Here is a 13,940-nt window from a genome sequence, read left to right as displayed (position 1 = left end):
CTTGAAACCCTCACGTGACAAACATATACACACTCCTGACCTTTCAAAGCAACAGAGGTAATACTCTTCCCACAAATTAGCCTACCAACAACAGTGAAATAACAGAGCACCAGTGTATCCAGAATGAGATGGTTAACAGAACTGAAAATTCAAGATTAAAAACTGAATATAACATGATCAACTTTGTTCTCGCTTTTTATTGAGGTACACGTTCACCAGAGGATGAAAAAGATACACAAAAAAGTCAGTTAGTAATTTTCCCTCCATGCTGATTTATCTACTTCACTAAAATTATGAGGGAGGTTATAGCAGAATATCACATCCATTATTTACGATCACTCTAAATGTAAAGGCACATACCAGTCAAACACAAGCATGTAATCTTGAATATAATATCATGATTTTCTCTTGCTTTATTTCTAACATACCACAAAATATTAAATCACGATTTCTTATCATATTATGAATTGGTAAGATTCTTGTTTTAACACCTTCACCACTGCTTCTCCAATTAAAAAAAAAAAAAAGAGAATTCTCCAATAAAAAAGAATTTACTCAGAATGAAACTGTAAAATTTAAATATCCTAGTACCAAAAACACCCTCTAAAATACTCACTTTCCAATCTATGCAACCAGTACATATTGCAAAACCAGCTACAGCTAATATAATTAAAAATTAGATTTTGGAAAAGCAAGCTCCGGAGGTCACATACGTGCCCTAAAGAACAAAAATAACATGCTACCAGGAGAATTATTAATTTGAAAGAAAGAAGGAGGGAACATCTTCTCAAACAGACGTGGAATTTCTAATCAAAAAAATTCCGTGGCAGTTGCACAACATTATAAAGTTCAACAGCCCTTTGCAGAGCTCCGGAAACACTAACAATGGCGTATGTTCTGTGGTCAGGAAGGTCACTTTTATTCCTGTTGCTGCCAATCTAATGCCTGTTTTTGAAACATTCTATGCAACTAGTCTATTTTCTATTTTATTGTTCAGATTTTACCACATTTCTAATCAGGCTGCCAAATAAATTTTTAGAAAAGAAAGTTATAAGCCCAGAAAAAAAATTATATATTTTTCTAGAACCCTGTACCATAATCCCTAAAGAAATCTTTTATGTGCATAAAAAAATCTCAGAACAAATTCTACTGAAATTAAGTTGAGACTATCAATAACCATTGCCAATAATTATCAATGGACATTTTAAGGGATAGAACAGAGAAATACAATACATTCCATGGCATTTCAATTAATTAGAACATGACAACTAAAGCACGCTTAATTCCATCCTTTTAAGATGCATGTGTGAGAAAGATTTCAGTCATCAAGGGAAGCCTACTTTTACATTTCCCACATGAAATCCCAATAAACTACTTTGATATCATGGAGTTTCTAAGAATGTTGGCAACAGTAAATGATTTCTGTCCACAATGGCTATGACTGAAACTAAGCCTCAAGAAAAGACACCATTGCCTGTTTGCAAAATTTCTTCTCAACAAAACAGGTAATTCTCAGGATCTCAAGAGACACCAGCACTGGGCACAACTGTGAGCAACCATCTGAGACTCTAGTTTACAAACAGTGGCAGACTGCACTCTTGGCTAGATGACAGCACAGGGAGACTTTAAACACTGAAGTTCTATAATCCAATAAAAATAAAGCTAGGAGGTGGGAGCAACAGTAGTAGAAATTAATAATATGTGTCAGACACTACTAAGTACCTTACAGTTGATCCTCCTTGAGATCTATGAAGTAGGTATTAGTATTTCCATTTGCAGATAAGAAAATTGAGATGGAGAGAATTTTATTTACTTTACTGAGGAAAACGACCTAACCATCATATTATTCAGCCTCCCATTTAAATTTGGCCTCTCTCTAACTGTAATTTTTGTTTGTTTTGAGTTGGGGTCTCACTCTGTCCCCCAAGCTGGAATGCAGTGGAGCAATCATGGTTCTCTGCAGTCTCAAACTCCTGGGCTCAAGCAATCCTCCCATCTCAGCACACTGAATAGCTAATTGTAATTTTCTGAGTTTCAAAGGCTATATTTATGCTTAGGAGTATATACATTTTCTATATTTGTAGCAAGTGTTTGGGACCCAATCAGTACACTAAACACAGCATTTGTTATGCCATGATAAATCTTTCTGAGACATGGTCTCACTTTGTAGTCCAGGCTGGAGTGCAGTGGTGAGATCAGAGCTCACTGCAGCCTCGACTTCCTAGGCTCAAGCAATCCTCCCACCTCAGCCTCCTAAGTAGCTGGAACTACAGGTGTGTACCACCCTGAGCTCAGCTAACTTTTTTTTAAGTTTTTTTGTAAAGATGGCATCTCGCTATGTTGCCCAGACTGGTCTCAAACTCCTGGGCTCAAGTGATCCTCCTGCCTCAGCATACCAAAGTGCTAGGATTATAGGAACGAGCCACTGTGCCTGACCAATAAATCGATTTCAAAATCTAACAGATGCTGGGTGGGGTGGCTAACGCCAGTAATCCCAGCACTTTGAGAGGCCAAGGTGGGCGGATCACTTGAGGTCAGGAGTTTGAGACCAGCCTGGCCAACATGACAAAAACCCATCTCTACTAAAAATACAAAAATTAGCCAGGCGTGATGGCGCACACCTGTAATCCCAGCTACTCAGGAAGCTGAGGCACAAGACTCACTTGAAAGCCAGGAGGCAGAGGTGCAGTGAGCCGAGATCACGCCACTGTACTCCAGCCTGGGCAACAGAGTGAGACCCTATTCCCAAAGGGGGGAAAAAAAACTCAAAGGAAATTTTGTTTGAAAATGGAAGTGGAGATAAAAAAAAAAAAATGTGTGGTAGAGAGGAGAAAGGGCTTGTAGAGATGGAGACATACATCTTCTCTTCTCTAAACAATGTGAAAAAGAGCCAGCAAAGATGAAATTGGCCTTTATTTTTTATGAGCATATAAATAATCACATCTCCTGTGTTCATCTGTATATCCCCGGCACACTTCCTACCCTTTGAACACCTTCATTGCTGTCTGTGGAAATTACCACCTTTCATTGCTCACACTTTACACTTTTATCTCCGTTCAGCCACACACCCCCCCAGGGAACATACAATCTAAGTTTTTTTTAAAAAAAAAAAAAAAAACATGCAAATAAAGCTGCAAGTAATTTGCTCTAGCCTCTCCATCCACCAGATTATCACTCAGCATCCCCTCCTCTAGAGAAATTCTGGGAGTATCCCTACCCTCACTTTCTATTACATTTAGTGCAAAACAAACATTTTAAACATCAAGCTCTTATTCTAACTCTACTATAATTACTAAATATAACTGAAATCTGTATTTCACAGGTAACAACTTCCTTTGAAAACCTTCTCCGGAGGAGGTTGATATATTTCCCTCAGGAGGTTGAAGAAATCAACACCCCTCACTCCCCAATAGCATTTCTAGACCACCGTATATCACTGTTTCCCAACACCAGCCTCGCTTTTGAAATTTACGTCAGTTTCTACTTCTGATATGAGGTCCTCCTTGACACCCACCCATAGAAAAATTCCTCCTTCCTATGGCTCATGTTATTCAGTTTTTACAGCCAGGCAACAAATTCATAAGTGGATAGGATATATTTATACAGAAAACTCCACAATCAAACCCCAATTGCTATTAGGGTGTGTGTGTATTAACAATGGTGCTAAAAGAGTCAGCGTCAGACTAACACTGATGCTAAGAAGTGGGGTGAAAAGGAGGAATATCTGGGAATATGACCGGGAAAATGACAAGTAACAGAAGAAATTTTCCAAGTAAAATTAAGGCTTACGCAGCAGATGCACGTTCAGCATTGAGAACACCGTCCGACAGGAAAGACACACCATTTTTCCGCCAGAAACTCCAGTGTTCAAAATACAAACTGCCAACTTTTCAAGCATTAATCATGAGTTTCCATTAGAAAAAGCCATCAGCTCACCAGACAATGAAATATGCTCTCGGGATTAAGAACTTTCTCATCCTCCCCGAGCCCTTTCCTTTCATGGGAAGTGCAAGTTTGATAAAGATATGCATATTCTTCAAGTAATGAACTTTGACCTGCTGAAGTTTTCTGCCTTGATAGATAATTTTGAGATTTAGAATTAGCCACATACTTCTACAACCCTGTATCAAGAGTATTTTGTACACGCTAGACCTGCAAATAAATAAATAAAAGTCTGCTGAACTTGCTAAGCAAATTCAAATTCAACTAACAAACACCTCTCAGCAGGGCAAGAGACTTGATAAGAAAAGACTAATTCTAATGAAGGTTTAAAACTCCAAAGAGAAAGAACATCTGTGTGAACTGTAAGTATTAAAAATGACAGACAAAAAATGAGTCTGAAAATCAGGGAAACGAGCTGATAGAAACATGAAGATTCATTCTACTAGTCCCTCTATTTTTGTGTGTGTTTGAAAATGTCTATCATTTAAAAGTCAAAAAAATGAAGACATAAGCAAGTTTAGAAAAGTTCTCAGAATTCCATATACCTTTCAATGAAAATTAGATGGGCTAAAACTGGCCGGGTGCAGTGGCTCACGCCTGTAATCCCAGCACCTTGGGAGGCCGAGGTGGGTGGATCATCCGAGATCAGGAGATCAAGACCAGCCTGGCCAACGTGGTGCAATGTCGTCTCTACTAAAAATACAAAAATTAGCCAGGCGTGGTGGCAGGCGCCTGTAATCCCAACTCTTGGGAGGCTGAGGCAGGAGAATCGCTTGAACCTGGGAGGTGGAGGTTGCAGTGAGCCAATATTGCGCCACTGCACCCTAGCCTGGGCGACAAGAGCGAAAACTCTGTCTCAAAAAAAAAAAAAAAAAAAAAAGATGGGCTAAAACATAAGCTTAGTATGTCTATTATCTGCACAGAACCTGAATGAATGTAAATGAGAGGAACCAAAAGAAAAACACAAAACAAGATCTTGTTTATTGAGGCCAGGTATAGCCAGCCTTGTTGACAGCGTAAATTCAGAAGTCAGCAGCTTCCTCTGTATGTACAAACTGTCAGTCAGGGACAGTTGCATGCCACAGCCTAATGAACTGACTTTTGAATTTACGCTGTGAAGAAGGCTGGCTTTACCTGGCCTCAATAAACTAATTGCTGTTTTTTGTTATTTTTCTATGGTGCCCATTTCTTCTCTTTGATTAATTAATTTTATACCAGAGTAAAATGAGGAGAGGAGCAGCAGACTGGGATAAAAATCTCTGCCCAGGGATCTTCACCCAGTTCCCGTGTGCTTGATGTGATTTGCACCATCACACACCATCAACATTCTGAGCTCAGTGACTCATCCCTGAAAGCTGCAGGATCCATTTAGGTTAATTTAGGATCTTTCATGAACAAGGAAGGACAAGGAGTCGGGGGGTGGGAAGGAGGGAGAAGGAGTCGGGGGGGGGGGCGGGAAGGAGGGACAAGGAGTCGGGGGGGCGGGAAGGAGGGAGAAGGAGTCAGGGGGGGCGGGAAGGAGGGAGAAGGAGTCAGGGGGGGCGGGAAGGAGGGAGAAGGAGTCGGGGGGCGGGAAGGAGGGAGAAGGAGTCGGGGGGCGGGAAGGAGGGAGAAGGAGTCGGGGGTCGGGAAGGAGGGAGAAGGAGTCGGGGAGGCGGGAAGGAGGGAGAAGGAGTCGGGGGGGCGGGAAGGAGGGAGAAGGAGTCGGGGGGGGCGGGAAGGAGGGAGAAGGAGTCGGGGGGGCGGGAAGGAGGGAGAAGGAGTCGGGGGGCGCAAGAAGGGAGAAGGAGTGGGGGGGCGGGAAGGAGGGAGAAGGAGTTGGGGGGGAAGGAGGGAGAAGGAGGGGGGCGGGAAGGAGGGAGAAGGAGTGGGGGGGTGCGGGAAGGAGGGAGAAGGAGTCGGGAGGCGGGAAGGAGGGAGAAGGAGTCGGGGGGCGGGAAGGAGGGAGAAGGAGTCGGGGAGGCGGGAAGGAGGGAGAAGGAGTCGGGGGGGCGGGAAGGAGGGAGAAGGAGTCGGGGGGGCGGGAAGGAGGGAGAAGGAGTCGGGGGGGGCGGGAAGGAGGGAGAAGGAGTCGGGGGGGCGGGAAGGAGGGAGAAGGAGTCGGGGGGCGGGAAGAAGAGAGAAGGAGTGGGGGGGCGGGAAGGAGGGAGAAGGAGTTGGGGGGGAAGGAGGGAGAAGGAGGGGGGCGGGAAGGAGGGAGAAGGAGTGGGGGGGTGCGGGAAGGAGGGAGAAGGAGTCGGGGGCAGGAAGGAGGGGAGTGATTTAAGGACAAATTTATAAGCAGAAAAATACAAATTAAAAACATTAACAAAATTTTCACCAGAAAGTACAGAGGCCGTAGGTTATTGGTTGCTTTCATCTGATTACTAACCTATATTTTAATGCAGAAATGACACATCTAAGGCCAGTTATGCCCCAAAATCTCAAAACTGCATATGTTCTACTATTCTAGCAATAACAAATATTATGTGGGGAGAAGGGTAAGCACTGTATTAAAAATTGGTCCACTTAATCATAGCAACAGAATTTTCCCCCTATACAACATGGAGAGAATTTCATTATAAAATACATGAGACTAAAATCTTCACAAAGAAAGAAGAACTGGGATAGTAATTCACATTTTACATGTAGCAACAGAAAGTATTTTAAAATTTTTTCATGGATATTAATAACATCAGTAATTATCACTGGAACATTTTCCAACAATAGAAATAATTACCACAGAATAGCCACAAACACTAGGAATGAGGTAATAATCATCATAAGGTATATTTTTATCTTTCGGTAGGTGTTTGTGTTTATAGTGTTGAACATGAAAAGAGCCTTGGGCACGGTACACGATAATACTATAGGTTATAATTTTCAGAAGCACATGAAATAGATGAGAAAGTTTTCAGATGCACTGTAAGAAACCAGTAAATGTTGAAATCAATTCTAAATTATAGATAAACCAGAATATAATGCTAAGATGACAATCAGAAAATCATAAAAATGTACCATACAGAATAAAAATACATTTGAGAAAAACTGGAATAAATCTCCAGCAATCAAACCAATTACATTTAATTTTTCAGAAAACAGTAAATTTTAAAACATGCCTTAAAATATTAATGGCATAAATATATCTTCAAATGTGTGCTTACAAATTACAAAATAAGTGGCAAAATTGTCAAAAGTAATGTTTTACTTGTTATTAAATTGTGATCAACATTAAAACAAATGCAAACACAGAATGTGAGAAAGCGAGGACAGCAGATCCATAGCAGTGAGGGGGTGTTTCTGTCATCCCTATCCCAGGGTAAATATCAAGAAGCAATCATTTCATACCTATGGGCTAGTGAAGAAAAAAAAAAATCAATCATCGCACTCTTCCTCCCTAGGCCAAGATAAACCCTCGGAATCATTAAAAAAAAAAATACTTCAGGAGGCCAAGTGTGGCAGTTCACACCTGTAATCCCAGCACTTTGGGAGGCCGAGGCGGGTGGATCACCTGAGGTCAGGAGTTCAAGACCATCCTGGGCAACGAGGTGAAACCCCATCTCTACAAAAAAAAAAAAAAATACAAAAATTAGCTGGGCGTGGTGGCTTATGCCTGTAATCCCAGCTACTCGGAATGCTGAGGCATGAGACTCGCTTGATTCTGGGAGGCGGAGATTGCAGTGAGCCGAGATCACACCACAACACTCAAGCCTGGGCGACAGAGCGAGATTCTGTCTAAAAACAAAAAAGAAAAGAAAAGAAATGGATTTCAATAAATTTTTCATTTCAAAGACAGGTTCTATGCTTAAACCACCACCATAAAACTCAACGAATGCAATGCAACGGCAAACAAGTCCATTCACAAAAAATAATGGGATATGCTATTTTCTTCTGAGAAAAGAAAGCATAATCTTTCTTCCAAGGGTACACTTTGAGAGTTGACAATGAACATACTCAGGCAATAACAAGAATATTAACAAAACAGAAAAATTCATACTGTTTTCAATGCACACAATACATTCTCTCATTCTCTACTCACTATGATAAGGAAGTAATATAAGGCATTAAGGGTCTTGAATTTCCTGTCAAGATTCTCAACATTTTTGTAACCAACGACAAAATAAGGAGCAAATGGTTGATGTATGGAATTAGCAAAGAGCAAACTTAACACTTACTTTTGCAAAGGCTTCAAAAAGGTCAAAGGCAGGTGGCAGCTGAGAGGCATCCTGTATTTCTTCTCTCATGAAATGTTGAAATGTCATTACAAGTTGCCTGAGGCCCTCTTTCTTATCTTCAGTCAGTTTGTTAATATCTTTTTTAAAGAGAAAATAAATAGCACAATCTCAAAGTAAACTTCTAAAGGATAATTTTCAAGTGTTCAATGCTGGCTGTTAAACCAAATATTTCCTACCTTACATTGGATTTTGACAAAGAGGAAATACATATTGTTTTATCTTTTGACAACTAAATATGATGCATATGTTATCAATTAAATTCTGCCAAATTTTGTCTGCAATGTAAGATCAAACACCTATCAAAACATAAGTATGCATATATATGAAAAAGCATTAAAACCAAAATCAGTGAGGTTGTGTGTTACCAGATTTTCTACATCATTCTGTACACACATACAAACAATTGTAAGTTCTTATTAAGTCAGTAAACTTAAGCAGACTTTTCCATGAAATAATTTACAACTAGGTGATGACTAAACTAATAAATAGCATCACCTCTAAGGCAAAAAGACAGAAAATAAGAACTAAAAAGTTCAGATAAAGTTCAAATAGGTTAAATGTGTCACGTGGCTAGTAGATCATGAATAGAAGAGGGATCAAGCACAGCAATTTCAACATCAAGTTATCTGAGTTGAATAAACAAGATAAAGGAGCCTGGCACGGTGGCTCACGCCTGTAACCCCAACACTTTGGGAGGCCAAGACAGGCAGATCACTTGAGGTCAGTAGTTCCAGAGCAGCCTGGCCAACACGGTGAAACCCCATCTCTACTAAAAATATAAAAATTAGCAGGGCGTGGTGCTGCGCACCTGTAATCCTAGCTACTCAGGAGGCTGAGGCAGGAGAATCACTTGAACCCAGGAGGTGGAGGTTGCAGTGAGCCAACATTGTGCCACTGCACTCCAGCCTGGACAAAAAGAGAGACTCCATCTCCAAAAAACAAAGACAAAAAACAAGATATGATGTGGCATCAACCCAAACAGAAGGAGATGGTTCTAAAACAAAAGAAGAAAAAAAGTTCTAACGCCAATACTACCCCCTTTAAATATCATTTTCAATTATACCACAAATGGGGTGTTAAGGCTAAAAGTATATAACAGGTCAATTAATAACATTTGAGAGTATTTCACTTAAGGTCATGTGTATGACACTAGTACCGAGTAGGGCTAATGTGAAGAGTAAAACCCATGGTAACAGATGTTAATTACCTAGCAGTAATATAACAAGAAAATTTGCATACTTTGCTGTCTTTTAAAACTTGAAAAGATACATCAAGTTGAACTATAGCATAACTCTGTTGTTTATGTCTATGCACATTCTTTAGATTATTTATTCAACAGAATAATTAACCCAATGATTTCTTAAATAATAATTTATTATCATGGGAACTTCATATCCCACAACCTTATATAAATCTGTACTAGATCATCTTCTTGTCTCCATCCAGAAGTACTAAACTGTGCAGCAAATTTACTGTATGTGCCCTGGCTAGTTTTGAGTTGAAATCACTTACAACCTCAATGAAAAGGATCTGTGCCAATACGAAAGCAAAACGAAGCCTACCTTTGCTTAACGCTCAGATATGGGAAGCTTTTTAAGTCATTCCAAGAAAGTGGCTACCTACATGGTAGTTTCGGAGAAGAACGATGCTCCACACTGCTGTAGAGACTGAGTCATCTGTTCCTTCTACCTTCCTTAATATCTAAAAGATCAGTAACCCTAAAAGCTCCGTGGAATCCCCCTGTTCACTAAATCACTATTCTCTGACATCAAAAAGAAACCAGAACAGGAAACCAAGAACAAGAAGAAGGGAAACAGGGAGGAAAAACAACAAGAAAAATGATTTTGTCAACTGGACTAATGGTTACACTACCCCATCTAACCTGAACATCGTTATGGTGCTTTACTAACCCCTATCAGGATGAAGCTACCCTGGAATAAGTGAAATAAACCAGTGTGACAGTTGTATATAAAAATAAATTCTGTTAGCTTTGCATCACATCATAAAGAAACAGAAAAACGTAGTTAAAAATAAATCCATTCACCAACTCAGCAAACAAATTACAGAAATTTTTTTAAGATGCTGATAGACAATCACTTACTTGACTCCAGATCATAAAATGAGTAAAGCTTCTCTGATTCTGAAGGTGCTCCATCCATCTGTGAAGGAAAAGGGGAAAACGTCAATGACAATTTCAAGTGTTCCAATATATAAACAAATATGTTTGAGTACCTTTGTATATTTAAATGAAAGTCCATCAAAAAGAACATTTTCTATATATTCTTTCTATTCATCACTCTTATTAGACTGAATTAATCAACAACTTTAAAATAAAAATCTAACTTGTATCTTCACTCAACAGTTTAATCTCCAAATGCAAAACTCTTGTACGAAAATTTCCCATATTTTGATATTCGTAAAACCCTCTATAAAATTGTATACTGGCCAAAAGAGTCAGTAAACAATAGGAAAAAGTGGGGCATGGTAGCTCACACCTATAATCCCAGTACTTTGGGAGGCCGAGGCAGGCAGATTGCTTTAGCCCAGGAGTTCAAGGCCAGACTGCGCAACATGGCAAAACCCTACGCCTACAAAACACACAAAAATTAGCCAGGCATGGTGGCATGCACCTGTAGTCCCAGCTACTCAGCAGGCTGAGGAGGGAGAATCACTTGAGCCCAGCAGTTCAAGCTTGCAATGAGCTATGATCATGCTACTATACTCCAACCTGGGTAACAGAGCAAGTCCCTGTCTCAAAAAAGAAAAAAAGAAAAAAAGGAGAAGGACAAATCAGGAGCCTACAATAATTTGAGAAAGATATTCACACTAAAGATGGGTTAAAAAATCTAAAAGGCTTCACCACAGCAAGATTTCACAGAGTTTACTGCTTTGCCACTTACAAAAAAGGGCCGAAGAAATCACTTCAAAGAATTCTAGGAAAAAAGATAAGCAGTTATAACTGGAAGAGTGCTTATCTTTTTTCCTAGAATTCTTTGAAGTGATTTCTTCGGCCCTTTTTTGTAAGTGGCAAGTATCTTCCTTGAAGAGGCAAGTAGAAAATGACATGCTTGCCCTGTGCATTAGTTTACAATACCCAAGTTATAAAGGCAATGTAACAGAGATTACTACCATCTCATACCACAAAGATAGAACCTCCTCCATCTTTATTCCCACAAGAAGATAGCAGGGCCTTCAAAGAGAGGCTATGTATCTCTTCACTGCTACAGATTCCATGAATAATAGGAAAAGAACAAATTTTTTTGTCTTAAGACACTCCCTGGAATAATCTACCTTCTACATTAACATGGGGTTAATTTCAGCCTTAAATAGGAATAACACAGGCATACCTCATTTTATCACACTTCACTTTATAGTGCTTTGCAGACATTGCACTGAAGATTTACATCATTGAACAAGTCTATCCATGCCATTTTTCTAACAACATGTGCTCACTTTATGTCTTTGTGTCTATGTGTGACATTTTGGAATTCTCACAATATTTCAAACTTTTGGTTATTATTATATCTGTTACTGTGACCTGTGATCAGAGAACTTTAATGTTACTACTGTAATTGTTTTGGGGTACCACAAACCATCCCCATGTAAGACCACAAACTTAATCAATAAACATTGTGTGTGTTCTCACTGCTCCGCCGACCGGCTATTCCCACTGCCTGGCTATTCCCCTATCTCTTCCCTCTCCTCGGGCCTCTGCATTCTCTAATACAACAATATTGAAATTAGGCCAATTAATAACTTTACAATGACCTATAAGTGAAAGGACAAGCCGCACATCTCTCATTTTAAATCAAAAGCTAGAAATGAGTAAGCTTAGTGAGAAAGAAATATTGAAAGCTGATATAGACCATAAGTCAGGCCTCTTGCACCAAACAGCCAAGTTGTCAACACAAGGGAGAGTTCTGAAAGAAAATGAAAAGAGCTACTCCCATGAACTCATGAGTGATAAGAAAGCACAACAGTCTTATTGCTGATCTAGAGAAAATCTGAGTGGCCTGGATACAGAAGATCAAAACAGCCACAACATTCCCTTGAGCCAAAGTCTAATCCAGAGGAAAGCCCTAACTTGCTTCAATTCTATGAAGGCTGAGAGAGGGGAGAAAATTGCAGAAGAAAAGCTGGAAGTTAACAAAGGTTGGTGCATAAGGTTTAAGGAAAGAAGCCATCTCCATAACATAAAAGCACAAGGTGGCCAGGTGCGGTGGCTTACGCCCATAATCTCAGCACTTTGGGAGGCCAAGGCGGGCAGATCACCTGAGGTCAGGAGCTCAAGACCAGCCTGGCCAACATGGTGAAATCCTGTCTCTACTAAAAGTACAAAAAATTTAGCTGGGCATGGTGGTGGGTGCCTGTAGTCCCAGCTACTCAGGAGGCTAAGGCAGGACAATCGCTTGAGCCTAAGAGGCAGAGGCTGCAGTGAGCCAAGCTCACACCACTGCACCCCAGCCTGGGTGACAAAGCAAGACTCCATCTCAAAACATACATACATACATAAATCTAAAAAAGTGCAAGGTGAAGCAGCAAGTGCTGATATAGAAGCTGCAGCAAATGATCCAGGAGACCTAACTAAAATAATTGAATTTGGCTACACTAAACAACAGATTTTTAATGTAGATGAAACAGCCTTATATTGGAAGAAGATGTCATTTAGGGCTTTCATAGCTACAGAGAATTCAATGCCTGGCTTCAAATAACAAGTGGACTTTTTTTTTAGGCACTAATGCAGCTGGTGACTTTAGGTTGAAGCCAGTGTTCATTTACCATTCCTAAAATGTCAGGGCCCTTACTATTTGTGGTAAATCTACTTTGCCTATGCTCTACCAATGGGAGGTCAAAACATCAACATGAACCGGAGTTCAGAAGATTCAGAAGAACTTGGTTCCAACCTTCACGGATAACACTGAGGGGTCAAGATTTCAGTAGAGGAAGTAACTGCAGATGTGACGGAAAGAACAAAGGAACTGGAATCAAGATGAAAACCTAGGAAATACCCTTCTACACATCAGTCTTGGGAAAGAATTTATGACTGAGTCCTCAAAAGCAATTGCAACAAAAACAAAATTGACAAGTGGGACCTAATTAAAATAAAGAGCATCCGCACAGCAAAAGAAACCTGCAACGGAGTAAATAGACAACTTACAGAATCAAAGAAAATATTCGCAAACTATGCAGCCAACCAAGGTCTAATATCCAGAATCTATAAGGAACTTCAGCAATTCAGAACCAAGTAAAAAACAAACAACCTCATTAAAAAGTGGACAAAGGGCCAGCACAGTGGCTCACACCTATATAATCCCAGCACTTTGGGAGGCCGAGGTGGGAGAATTTCTTGAGCCCAGGAGTTTGAGACCAGCCTGGGAAACATGAAGAAACTTCGTCTTTCCAGAAAAAAAAAGGAAAAAACACAAAAACTAGCTGGGCATGGTGGCGTGCACCTGTGGTCCCAGCTACTCGGGAAGCTGAGGTAGGAGGACTGCTTGAGCCCCAGAGGTTGAGGCTGCAGTGAGCCATGATCACGCTACTGCACTCCAGCCTGGGGCAACAGAGTGAGACCCTGTCTCAAAAAGTAAAAATAAAAAGTGGGCAAAGGACAAGAACAGACACTTCTCAAAAGACGACATACAAGCAGCCAAAAAACATAGGAAAATGCTCTACGTTACTAATCATCAGAGAAATGCAAATCAAAACCACAATGAGACACCACCTCATACCAGTCAGAGTGGCTATTATTAAATCAAAAAATAACACACGCTGGCGAGGCTGCAG

General features: G+C 40.3%; 1 protein-coding gene across 4 annotated transcripts in view; it reads right to left on the bottom strand.

Moving 5' to 3' along the window:
* Positions 1 to 13,940, bottom strand: part of SMYD3 (SET and MYND domain containing 3) — a 770,143-nt gene that overhangs the window by 584,805 nt on the left and 171,398 nt on the right. For all 4 annotated transcript variants that reach the window (XM_054446960.2, XM_054446950.2, XM_063666134.1 and 1 more), the window contains exons 4-5: positions 10,258 to 10,315; positions 8,097 to 8,233 (exon numbers count right to left, since the gene is read on the bottom strand). In XM_054446960.2, the coding sequence (XP_054302935.1) occupies positions 8,097 to 8,233; positions 10,258 to 10,315 (195 nt within the window). The remainder of the gene's footprint in view (positions 1 to 8,096; positions 8,234 to 10,257; positions 10,316 to 13,940) is intronic.

This window comes from Pongo pygmaeus, chromosome 1 (genome assembly GCF_028885625.2).
Source record: "Pongo pygmaeus isolate AG05252 chromosome 1, NHGRI_mPonPyg2-v2.0_pri, whole genome shotgun sequence".
Taxonomy (NCBI): Eukaryota; Metazoa; Chordata; class Mammalia; order Primates; family Hominidae; genus Pongo; species Pongo pygmaeus.
The sequence above is the reverse complement of the archived record's forward strand: the minus strand, read 5'-3'. Positions and strand labels throughout refer to the sequence as shown.